This window comes from Andrographis paniculata, unplaced genomic scaffold (genome assembly GCF_009805555.1).
Source record: "Andrographis paniculata isolate CXL003 unplaced genomic scaffold, ASM980555v1 Contig32END, whole genome shotgun sequence".
NCBI classification, from domain to species: domain Eukaryota; kingdom Viridiplantae; phylum Streptophyta; class Magnoliopsida; order Lamiales; family Acanthaceae; genus Andrographis; species Andrographis paniculata.
The window spans coordinates 3143592-3156593 of record NW_026137565.1 but is presented as its reverse complement, the minus strand read 5'-3'; the positions used below and the strand labels follow the sequence as shown (position 1 = coordinate 3156593).

Sequence of the window (13002 nt, the reverse complement as noted above, 5' to 3'; positions counted from 1 at the left end):
AGTTCACTTATTAAATTATGTTGTAATCATAAATGTCTTTACACAAGCTATATATATATATATATATAGGCCAACTCAAGTTCAAACACTAGGCTATAACGCATCCACATTAAACATACACGTACAATATGTAATAGCTATGTAATAATTATGTGTACAATACTTTCATTTGGATGCTTTATACAAAGAATGTACTTCGTTAAAACTTTACTAGAAAAAAATTCAGTGGGACAAAAAAATCCTAGTGAAGAAAAAAGAGTACAACATTCTTGTATCAATTTGTTCCCCTGATCTGAGCATTATTTGAGATCCCTTAACCGACGTATCCTAATTTTCTTCACGAATTTTTCAAATGTTGCCGTCGGCTATGCCTTGTATATATATCCGCCAAATTATTATCGGATCGAATTTGCTGCACATTGATTTCACCATTTTGTTGTAAATCATGAGTAAAAAAGAATTTTGGTGAAATATGTTTCGTTCTATCTCTTTAATGTAACAACCTTTCAATTGAGCTATACAAGCCGTATTATCTTCACACAATGTAGTTGGAGGAATTTTATTGTCAGGTATTAACCTACAATTTTTCAGAATATGTTGAGTCATTGACCTCAACCAAACACATTCTCGACTAGCTTTATGTATTGCCAATATTTCATGTATTCGGGTTATGTTGGACCCTATGAAATCCTTGATTGAGTTGAGGATTGGGCTTATCGGTTAGCACTTCATAATTCCATGGAACGAATTCATAATGTGTTCCATGTATCACAGCTTCGTAGGTATATTGTAGATCCTTCTCATATTTTATCTCCAGATGAGTTAGAACTAAATGAGGATCTTTCGTATGAGAAAATGCCTATTTGGATCATGGACACAAAGGTTCGAACCATGAGGAACCGAAATATTCATATGGTAAAAGTAATGTAGTCCCAGCATGGAGCGAAAGATGCCACGTGGGAAGTAGAACAAGAGATGTTCAAAGCATACCCACATTTATTTAATTAAGTAGTGTTGTTATGCGTTTGAGTTTAGATTTCGGGGACGAAATCTTTTTAAGAGGGAGTGAATTGTAATGCCCCGATTTTAGAGTGTATAAAATAATATTATTATAGCAAAAAAAATATTTATATAATATTTTGGGATCAAGAAATTAATATTCTGAAACAAATTTTATTCCTCTTTTGTATATTGGTTATAATTATGGAGAATGTTAAACGAATAAATATCGATAAAGATAAACATAAAATATAATATGTATATATAATAATAATATAATAATAATAATAAGAATGATGATATGGATGGATAATGATAATAATATTAATAATAACTTTTACTAATAGTAATAATAAGGGTAAACTGTTTTTTTAGTCTCGTAACTGGACTCTCTTATCATTTTAGTCCCGTGAGTGGAGCCTGTCGCAAACTAGTCCCATAAGTGAAATTTTTTCGCTGTTTTAGTCCTCCGGCGCCGGAGACGCCCGCGTGGCTCGCCGGAGGTGGCGCTGACCTGGCGGACACGTGGTTTTTTTTTTATTTTATTTTTATTTTTAAATTTTTTTTTAAAACTTATTTTTAATTTATTTTTAATTTTATTTATATATTTTTAATTTTTTAATTTGATTTAATTTAAAAAAATTAAAAAAAAATTGAAAAAAAAAATAAATTCATGTGTCCGCCAGGTGTCGCTGACCTGGCGGGACACCTGGCGGACACGTCACCTCCGGCGAGCCACACGGGCATCTCCGGTGCCGGAGGACTAAAACAGTGAAAATTTTTCACTTATGGGACTAGTTTGCGACAGGCTCCACTTACGGAACTAAAATGCTAAAGGGGTCCAGTTACGGGACTAAAAATACAGTTTACCTTAATAATAATATAAATAATAGATATGTAATAAACAAACAAACCAAGCCCATCTTAGAAAACAAGAAGAAATCCACAGGGAGAAAACAGAAGAAGAAAAGAGGAAAAAAAAAAAAAGAAAAAAAATTTAGTGTTCCAATTTTAATTTCGATTTTGGTATTGTATTCCTTGTTATACGTAGAATTTAATTATTGATTTTAATATAAATTTCGAAATTGGGGGTATTAAATTAGAAATTCTTAAAAAATTCATAACTGGCTATTTGACTATTTAATCGACAAATTTCTTTAGATGATAGCCTATTCGTAGTCCTAGCGTTATATTTTGAGAATTTCGTATCGATCCGAGCTGAATTGAAAACGGTAGTGTACTGCACGGCCTGTTTATTCATATATTTAAGCATTTTTATTTAATAATCGGGCGATATAAATATTATGAGGCATAAGAGTTTTATAGCTAGAATATCGTATTCTACTAAATATAAAAGTTTGAAATCCAACGAGCTAATTATAGAAATTAGCTTTTGAATAAACATGTAGCTTCTAGGAATAAGCATATAGCTCAACTGATTTGAGTAAATAATGGGGCAGGTGTACGTTGAAGGAGATTTAGGTGAGATTGCAAAAGTTAAGGGGTGTCGATAACAGGTAAACAGTAAGGAATTAAATCTAATTTTAAGAAATTAGGTATGCATGTTGCATGAGATTCTGATTAATATGCTAATGTGATATTATGTGAATTTTGTTAGAGCATGCATATATTTATATATATATGTGCGTATGGATGTGAGAGACTTCACGGTTTATGATATTTGATATATGTATTTGATCGTGTTGGTGAATTTATGAAAAGGAGGATATGTGAGCTGTCTTCACCAACCATTTTCGGTAAATTCACTTATTTGGCATGTTGCACACATATTGCAAGGTTTATCGGATATATTTTTTGGATCTATCGTCTAGTCGCCGTATGCGGTAGTGCTAGGCGAGGGCATCATCTGGGGTTAGGATATTCAACCCCGATGTACCGTAACACTTTGGCGATAGTGGACGATAATAGTCGGACAACTGGGTGACTTAGTCGTACGGTCATTCAGGGATTAGACCCATGGTAGTTGAGACGTATTTGGTCTAATCATTCGTGTTCGGTGTTGTTCCACTCATTGGACTGATCACTGGTGAGGTCTACCGGTAGTTTAGGATCATATGCCAAACTCCAAACGTGATCCCGTTAGGGCGCGCGAGGAGGAGTAGAGTTTCCGGGTTTCCCTTGGGTGATTTCAGGTTGCACGGATTTTACTACATTACACGGGATAGGGCTAGTTAGTGGGGGTCCTATATTCGCTATCACAGACTTTGGGGCGTCTTGTGGTTAATGGCGACAACGTTCGGCTATTCATGTATTGATTGTGGGAGTCGTATGGTGGGTATATGGAAGTGATCGAATGACCGTTATATTATTATAGGTTTATCAAGTCCTTCCTTGAGCCGAGGATTTTCCGGCTATTTATTGATGATGGTCTAGTGAGCTTGTTATTACGGGGCCGAGGTTATTCCGGTTGCTCACTTAGACAGATGTAGTGAGCTTATTATTATGGAGTTGAGGTTATTCTGGCTGCTCACTTCGGCAGATATATATATAGATGTGCATTGTTGTCGAGTTTGATATCTTTGTTGCATCATTTCACTATTGGCATTACATGACACGTATTTCATGATTAACGAGAATTAGACTTTATTTTAAAAATGTATGAAATGACATATTTCACGTTAGTTCTTAAAATGGATTTAATTCTAAACTGCTTTTAAGAAAAATATTTGTTTCAGGTATGCATGGCACATCCGAGACATGGGACGTCTCGGGATATGGAAAGACGGGCTTAGTGAGTGAACCTACATCTATTATATTATATGTAAATTTTTAACCAGAAAAACCTCTTGTTTAGGAGCGTGTTTGTAAATATTCATAAATCAGATTTTGTTATATAATAATGCGCTTTTATGGTTAATTTTAGCCTTAACACTGTATTGTGGAGCCCAAGTAGGAGGTGACGACCTCATGATGCAGTGTGGCGGTAGCATTTCCAGTATGAGCCAACTGAGGGTGTTATACCGGTTGCTCTTGTTGTCATTTCTACAGCGCCCCTCAACAATAAGGATCTCACGGACTATCGGAATGCCTTGGATGAGTGGGATAGTAAGAACCACATTATTCTTACTTGGATTCAAAATACCTATTCCAAGTCTATTTAGATTCAACTTCGCCGCATGGACACTGTTAAGAAAGCTTGGGATTATTTGCAGCATCGATATCAAGCCACTGGAGGCATGCATTATTATCAGCTTCTAGGGTCATTGAATGCACTGATATATGACTCGCGCCAAGATATGAATGAGTTCCTCTATACTATACAGTCTATGTGGGATCACATTGATGAGGCCGACATACAGATTGAGTACTTTCGGTTGATTCAACTCTTGATGAAGCTTGGTCCAGAATTTGAGTCTGTGCGTGCTTCCTTGCTTCATCATCATCCCTTGCCTTCCTTGGAGACAGCGAAGAAGGAGATTTTATTTGAGGACACCCGCCTCAAGATGCTCAAGGCTCCTACTCTTGATTATGCCTTGGCAGTTCCCTCTTCCACTCCTCATCGCAGAGATAATCGCAAGGATGCCCGACCACCGCAGTCTGATAAATGTCGCAGTTGCCCGAATGCTGATCATCTTTATATTTATTTCCCTAAGGTTGAGTGTCACTACTGTCATCAGAAAGGCCACATCCGTCCGCATTGTCCCAAGAATCCTAAGGTTGGTCAGTCCTCTTCGGGCTCTTCCTCTGCCATTGTTGCTGCCACTAGCGTATCACAGTCGCCTCAACCGTCTCCCACTCTTGAGGACCTACGTTACATGCTCACTCAGGTTTTTATCAATTCATCCTTCATTAGCCTCGACATCAGGTAACAACACATGGTATATTGATTCTGCATGTTGTAACCACATGACATCTGACAAAATTGTGTATTACTTGAATTTCTGTATAAAAACCAGCATCATAATTTGTTAATGGCATATATTATTGATCTATATCGCTTGGAATGATCCAGAGTTTGTTGTTGTGATTATTAACAATTTTTTTCCTTTCAAGCGGTAGTGCCAGAAAAGCTAATGCAGACGCCACAAGCGGTAGCCACCTCCGCTTGCAAGCGACAACCCAGACACCCACCGCTGCAGAATGTCAGCAGATTTTGACTAAGTGTTCCCACTGCAGCGGTATAGCCATTCCACTTCCAGCCAGCATAAGCAAGCCTAGCTGCGCTGATGCCCTCCAGCAAGCGAGGAAGATCTGAGCCCTTACTATCCTATGCAAGCGAAGCGGGCACCCTAGGAGTTATGGCTAGCAATTGCTTCAACAAAATAACTGCCATCAACCGCCTAACTGCCTAGCGGTTGGAACTGCCTAGCAATTGCTTGTAACCGTTCCATTTCACATACTATAAATAGGGCAAGATATCTCTTTGTAAATATACTTCGATATAGAATAATTTAGCAATTAATTTCTGCGCAAACTAGCTGTCTTCCTGTTCTTCGAGAGCTCCAACCCTGTAAGGAAGTTCTCCACAGGAATGGCCAAGGGAGTAGGGATTTCCCCTTGGCCAAGACTTTACCACTTTCTTAGAGTAGCTTACTGCTTTCAATTACAGCTTTGTAGTTTTAGCATTCCCAACTTTATTAGTAAGTAATGAAATATCATTCAGTTCTTTATCTATATTTTTTCCACATTTTCTTCATACTTATATAAACTTTGAATTTAAAGAATTTCATATCATTGGTTTAGAGCACGAGAAGAATTGATTATCTAAGCTTTGTCTTTTGTCAAAAACATTTTCAAGGTAGTTCAATATAGTTAAGTACGCGGGAGCCTTGTCGACCTGCTTAACTACTGTTCTGAATTCAATTTTGATTAAAAAGAGGTAACAGAAAGGTAAAACCACTAATGAGGCAGAAGTTGGGATAATTCACGGGGCATAGACGGTGGTCTATTAGGTCACAGAAGTTCCTAGTGATAGTAGGGTTTCTTTCTTATAATATTCCGATTCTGAGTGTCATTGAAGTCTTGTTGTAAATCCCTTAAGGTCAAATTCCAGTGTTAAGAGTTCTTCCGTATTATACATATATCTCCGTTAACACACCTACACCACTCGCTCATTACATCCGGGAAAGCCTAGCCATTTAGTAACGCACAAGTCGGACACAACACCTCTCCCTCACTCTCCGCTGTTCACATATATATACATATACATATCGTGCCATCCGCTCATGTCCCGATCACTCGGTAATCGTCCATGTCCCGATCACTCGGTAATCGTCATCCGCTTATGTCCCGTTCACTCGATAATCGCTTCCGTTCATGTCCAGTTCACTCGGTTACCACTGGCACTCCACCGCTCACATACGCCTCCACTCGCTCTTTACCACTTTCACTTACCGCTTTCCTTAGACTAGTCTGGATCCGCTGCAGAACGAGCCCTTTACTGCATTTTTTGCCGTTTTCTCAAGATCTATACTTGTTTTGAAATTCATGATTTAAAATCCCTGTGTTCGACCTGGAAATTCATCGGTAAAAAGAGTATAAATAATTGTGATAACTACTCAGGGTCTACAACCACAATTTTTACTATATTTGACCGCTTTTCTATAAACATTCACTTACTGATTTTCGAATATAAATTCCCTGTGAAAATGTATAAACTACATTCAAACAGATTTAGTTATCACATTGCGTCTGTCGGTTAGTTGGTTGAGCAGGATTTTACTGTAATTTTTTCTTTTTCTGGTGTGCAAAGTCTAAGTATCGTGCTCTTGTGGATTCGACTTCAGAGCTCATTTGGCTTCGTCGGCTTCTTATTGATATTGGGGTTCCTGAGCCTTGTTCAATTTCCGTCCATTGTGACAGCACGAGCGCAATTCAGATCTCCCATAATGATGTCTTTCACGAACGCACCAAACATATTGAAATTGATTGTCACTTTGTTTGTCAGTATGTTCGTGCAGGCACTGTTCATCTATCTTCCATCTCTTTCGAGGATCAGACTGCGGATATCTTTACCAAGTCCCTCTTCTCAGGCCGGTTCTAGCAAACTCAAGTTAGTTTCTACTTTACCACGTTAAGTTTGAGAAATGTATTAGCATATTTTTTTATATATTGTCATTTGAGCACCATATTAATTTTTTTATATATTGTCATAGAGTGTTTAACATATTTTTTTATAAATTTTTCAAAAATACATTAAATTTAAATAATTTGAATAGTATTTCAAGAGTTTATTTTTTTATATTTATTTAATTTTAATTTTGGGAGTAATAAAAATAATATATTTGTATTAAAAATATCTTAATTTAATTTTTATTTATGCTATTTTATTTTTTGCATTATTTTATAATTTGTAAAATTATAGGAGTATTATTCTTTTACCAAAAAATACATTATACTAAGATATTTAAAAAAATTAAATTTAAATATAATATTTATTAAATTTATTACTAATCTATATAATATTTTTTTTTATGAAATTATATTTAAATAGTATTTGAATATGATATTTAAAAAAAATATTCTACAATAAACTAATATATAATGAAAATAAAAATAATTTTGGATATAATTTTATATTATTTATTTTTAAATGAATAAATTAATAAGTAATAGAAATATAATCTTAAAACACATAAATTTTAAATACTAATCCTATAGTTTTGGTGTGTGTCGAATAATAAAAATTTTGAATTGAAATAATTGTATAATATAATATAAATAGGTGTCATGTGATGATTTGAATGCAAATTTATTTTCAGTATAATATAAAAACAAAAAATAATTATTTAATTTGATATTTTTTTAAAAAATTAATAAATAATAAAAATTTGAAAAAAATTTATAAAAAAACACACCATCTTTTTTTTTTTTTTTTTCTCATCCATTGTCAAAACTTTATTTGTTGGAGCAAGGAAGGATTTGAGCTTTGTTCTTCATTCTTTTTTTTTCTTCTATTTTTTTTAAAATATTAATATATTACACACATTCATTATTTTTATATTTTCTACATAATTTTTTATATATAGTCATAATTTTTATTTTTTTTTTAACATCCTCGCAAAAGAAACACACCCCTTCTCCCCTTTTACTGTGTGTGTAATTTTTTTTATTATTACACATTACTCATCAAATAAATAAAAAAAAATACTATTATTACTTATTTACTCAAAATAAGGGGAGTACGCCAAAATAGTGGACTATTACCCTAATTTTTGTTAGTTAAAAAGACTGAGCATAATTCCGAATTAATCTATTTTTATTTTTGATTAATTCAGAAAATTGAGAACGAAAAAGCGAAGGAATGGCCGAACGAAAACGCTAACGCGCATTTGTTAGCGTACACTCTCCGACTCAAAAGAAACCCACAAGAAAGAAACCAACAAAAAAAAAAGTCACCTCAACTTCAATCCCAATGGCCAACAGCAATTTGCCGCGGAGAATTATCAAGGTATGGCCTCCGATTGCTGCGATCCCTCTGTTAATCTCTTGTTAAACCCTAATTTATGACCTATCGTGTGCGGGTTGTTCGATTTTTGTTGATTTTTGCTTTTATTTTTCGATCGGTATGCTAATTGTGCAATATCTCGTATTTTCTTTGGATTCGTGGTTTTTGATCTATCAGGAGACCCAGCGGCTTCTGAGTGAACCAGGTAAATTCTTTTAATTTTTCATCGCATGCATGCATTGGAAGCGGGATTGGATTTTTTTGTTGGATGTGGAAGAGCTGAAATGCAATTTTTGAATTCTATTTTGCTGTTGTTATTTGAGTGTTATCTTAATCTGCGATTTTTTGCCTTATGATGTGCTTAGCTTTTATCATTTTGTGATGCTTGTCATTCGTTAGGTTTGGTTCTGAAATTTATTTTAGACATTGATATATCAAAAAAAAAAAAAAAAGCATCCATTTTTTTGCCTTTCATTTTAGGGAGTTAGGGATGGAAGAAATTGAATGGGAAAGGGAAATAAAAAACTTGGAAGAGGAAAGCATTCCTTAAAAATTCTGCAGAATGAGTTTTCCCTTTTCTTTTTTTTCCTACTGTTCCTTTTCAGGCGTTGATAGCCATGATACTGATGCTGAATACAAGAAAAAACTGATCATGATTGTGAAGCATGCAATTTTGAGCATTTATTTGTCCTTGCTTATTTATTCTCTTAGTTGAGCTTGATCGTATTGAGAACATTTTTATGTTGCCTATCTTTGTTAATTGAGGTTGTGTAGAAGTGCTAGTCATTTGAGTTTTATCCACATGTATTGATGCAGCACCGGGAATTAGCGCATCACCTTCAGAAGAAAATATGCGGTACTTCAATGTAATGATTCTTGGTCCAGCTCAGTCCCCTTATGAAGGTAGAAAAATTACATTTTTATGTTATCTTGTTCCTTCAAGAATGATATTTTCCTCTTGGATATTTGTGGTGAAGTGTCTCATTGTCAATCGCAGTGTTCCCGTAATGCAATACTTCGATTAATTATTTCCTTATGGGGTCGTATTTGTTTGGGGGTTTTGATTTGAATAGTATAATTTTGAATTTGAATAATTGTTTGATATGATATAAATAGGAACTGATGTAATGTTTTGAATTTTAGTTAATATAAAAAATAAAAAATAAGTATTTGATTCGATGTTTTTTTGGGGAAAAAAATTTGTGAATAGTAGGAATTAAATCAAAACCCCCAAACAAACACAATCTTTATCTTTTCTCCCGCTTTTATTGATATTTCTGAACTTCCTGATAGTAGAGTAAAGGAATGTTTCTAGAAGATTCCAACTCTGCATTGTATATGTATACTGATTTCTGATACATATGTATTGAAAAAGTAGTGATTGTGGTAGAATTGGTTGACTTATATTTTTAAGTTGATAACTTCAATTACAAGTATCGAATTGTTCTTGATTCATGGTAATTCACTGCTGTATTTAGCTGTATAATTTTTCTGACTTGGGTAATTGCCTTGTCTGGGTAGTATCTATTCTATTTTTTGTTGTTTCCTGAAATAAATTTCAAATACATAGTGTTGGTTATTGCTGGGGCATAAGTTTGGCTACTGCCTCTAAATGAATGTTTGATGTTCACTGCAAGGACGGTATATCTGTTTTCTATTGTGCATCTTCAGTATGCCCTTTTGTTGTGCCAACTATGTCTCAGTCATTTTCAAATCTAAGATATCAAATTCTGTTTTACTAATTTCTTCCTTACTTATTAGGTGGTGTTTTTAAGCTGGAGTTATTTTTACCGGAAGAATACCCCATGGCAGCCCCAAAGGTATTGTATCTGGCTCTATGAAATAAGATGATTTCTTATGGGTTTTGTTGTTTATAAAGAAATTATTGGGGAAAAAGATTAATACCCTATGTTGAATTGAATTTCACAGCCTTTATCCCTATATCTTTATTGGAGTTTGGTGTTAAGGGACTGAGTTAGAACTGATCCCTGTAGTTGGAATTTGATATTATCACATCATTTAAAATCGGGACCCACTGCTGTATCCACATTCTTATTGTCATTAAAGCAGGGTTTCGTCAAGAAATAAAATTGTGTGATGACATTTCATTAATAGTTTTCAACAGATTCTGTAATATGCCTGCTTCAGTCATTGCCTCTCAAAACCATGTTCAAAACACCCTTTCCTTATGATAAGCACTAAAAAACAGATTAAGATAGACATTAAGGAAAAAACTGAAAAATGAGCTATTCATTTATGCTTCCACTTCTTTTCCTGTGACTCAATATTTATACCCTTGCAACATTTTTGGTTGTCTGCAACGAGAGATTATGTATTGTACTTTTTTGTTTCATTCATTTGTTTGTATAGTTTTGAAGTGTGGAATAATTTGATATAATTAAATGAGTCTCACTACTTATTTAAACTTTTAGGCAATGGGGTGAAGGTCTTGGGTTTGAATTTGTACCATCAACCTTTCATAAAAAGTTGTTTTCAAGTGCAAGGTTTTATGAAAAGATTTTCCATGAAAAGCTATTGACATAAAAAAATATAAGATTTAAAATGATATATCCTCCCCATCAGATTAAACATTTAGATAAGCTTGTTCAACAAGGATGATGTTATTGTTCTTAAAAGATCTAGCATTGTGCTGAGGATGCGGAAGTGTCTCTCTTTTGTTTTTATCCAAGTGAGTGCCTAGTGATTGGTTACCACATGTGCAGCCTGTTTGTAATTGATGTCATTGCCTAACCTTTTTCCTTCCAGATTTGGTCAATTAATCTTACACCTGGATGAACACTAATGAGTTATGAGTTTGAGCATGATATAACAATCATACAACCAGATTGTGTATTTTGTGGTTTTAATATGGCTCACTATTTTTTGCATTTTAAATAAACAGGTTCGCTTCCTTACAAAAATCTACCACCCAAACATTGATAAGGTTTGCTGCCCTTGTTTCTGTTTTGTTGATGAAATCCTGCTGTTTTTTAACTTCCACCTAATCGAATTTCTAACGCAGCTTGGAAGGATATGCCTAGATATTCTCAAAGACAAGTGGAGCCCTGCACTTCAGATTCGGACTGTACTTTTGAGGTAACAAATTATAATTTTAATTTACGGCGAGCCTTTTCACCTGAAATATTTGCCTCTAAAAAATCAAGACCGTAGCAGAAATTTATCATACTTGCTATGTAAGATAGAAGTAAGACAGGATTATATTGTATGTTTATTTCAATCCTAAGTGTAGATTAGATTATTCAATAGTGTGTAGTTCATTTACCTGTGACCTTGAGGTTAATCATAGGCCTATAGTAGGCATACATATTATTAAACTCGATAATTTGATTATCCGGCCTAACCTTTTCGCTAAACACACCTGCATGGCATTTTCGCTTAGATAATACAATTCGTCCTTTGTTGTTTGTCTGTGTACTACTTTTTGAGCTTTCATTATGTTGCCTATTTTTAGCATTCAGGCACTCTTGAGTGCTCCAAATCCAGACGACCCACTTTCTGAAAACATTGCTAAGCATTGGAAATCAAACGAGGCTGAAGCTGTCGAAACAGGTGCGTGTGCCTTCTTTGTGCCTTGGTAGGATAATAAGAGAGCTATAGTTGATCGAGTTTGTTTGGCGTCCTTATCTCAGCTAAAGAATGGACCCGTTTATATGCAAGCGGCGCATGAAACTGTGGCAAACTGATGGAATAGAACAAAACCAAATGGAACCCACCCAGGTTTTTCTAAAATAACGAAAGAACCTGTCCTATTGAATGTTGTCTAATGAAAAGTCGATAATCCGATATGCTTAAACCATGAGAGGTTTGTATCCTCAAAAGTGTCTGTAGTTGTCGTTGTGTTCTCAAACTTTGTTGTTAAACCTTAACTTGGAGTGTTTTCCTTTTTTTATTGAGACCATTGATTGCTTCACAGTCCCTGGCTACAGATTTCACTATTCGAGCATATTTTTGTTTTAAGACTTATCTCCCATCCAATGTGTCTACTTCTCCCTATTGTTCTTCTTTTTTTATTCTTTATTTATTTATTTATTTATTTTAATATAATAATTATTCAGTTCTGAAGAATTAAATATATAGTGTTATGTTCTCATAAATTGAATAGTAAAAAATGTAATATATATATATATATAGGGAAACAAACAATATAAATATATATGAGAATCCCATGTTCAAGTGTTTATTTTGTTCTTTAAAATAGATGATTATTATTATTATTATTATTATTTTGTATATATTTTCTCTACTTTGTAACTATAGTATCATTTTTAAAATTAAATTTCCTTAAAAAAAAGATTATTAAATAAATTGGTAGTGACAAAAAAAATTAAAACATACCTCCACTTTCATTTGAATAGAGGTAAAAATAAAAATAGATTAATACTTCATCCATCCCGCATTGATTTTTGGGACGGAGAAAGTAATTGAGTTGAGAGTATGTGATTATTCTTAGAGGGAATATGAATGCAAATTTATGAATGCAAATTTAATTGTTCATCGACATTACGGAATTTCAAAAAATACATTTTTCCCTAAAATTTAATATATTACATATATTAATTATTTTTATATTATTT

General features: G+C 33.9%; 1 protein-coding gene across 1 annotated transcript; it reads left to right on the top strand.

Moving 5' to 3' along the window:
* Positions 1-8250: 8250 nt before the first annotated feature.
* Positions 8251-12419, top strand: LOC127248003 (ubiquitin-conjugating enzyme E2 36-like). The gene is made up of 8 exons (XM_051270124.1): positions 8251-8410; positions 8585-8612; positions 9224-9310; positions 10169-10227; positions 11310-11351; positions 11430-11503; positions 11880-11977; positions 12058-12419. The coding sequence occupies exons 1-8, from the start codon at positions 8375-8377 to the stop codon at positions 12093-12095; spliced, it is 462 nt and encodes a 153-aa protein (XP_051126081.1). The 5' UTR covers positions 8251-8374; the 3' UTR covers positions 12096-12419.
* The last annotated feature ends 583 nt before the right edge of the window (positions 12420-13002 follow it).

Bases quoted from the DNA above. Each gene is read 5' to 3' on its own strand.
- LOC127248003 (XM_051270124.1), top strand. From the start codon at position 8,375: ATGGCCAACAGCAATTTGCCGCGGAGAATTATCAAG. The intron at 9,311-10,168 runs GTAGAAAAATTA...CTTACTTATTAG, and splicing joins AGCTCAGTCCCCTTATGAAG to GTGGTGTTTTTAAGCTGGAG. The intron at 11,352-11,429 runs GTTTGCTGCCCT...TTTCTAACGCAG, and splicing joins ACCACCCAAACATTGATAAG to CTTGGAAGGATATGCCTAGA.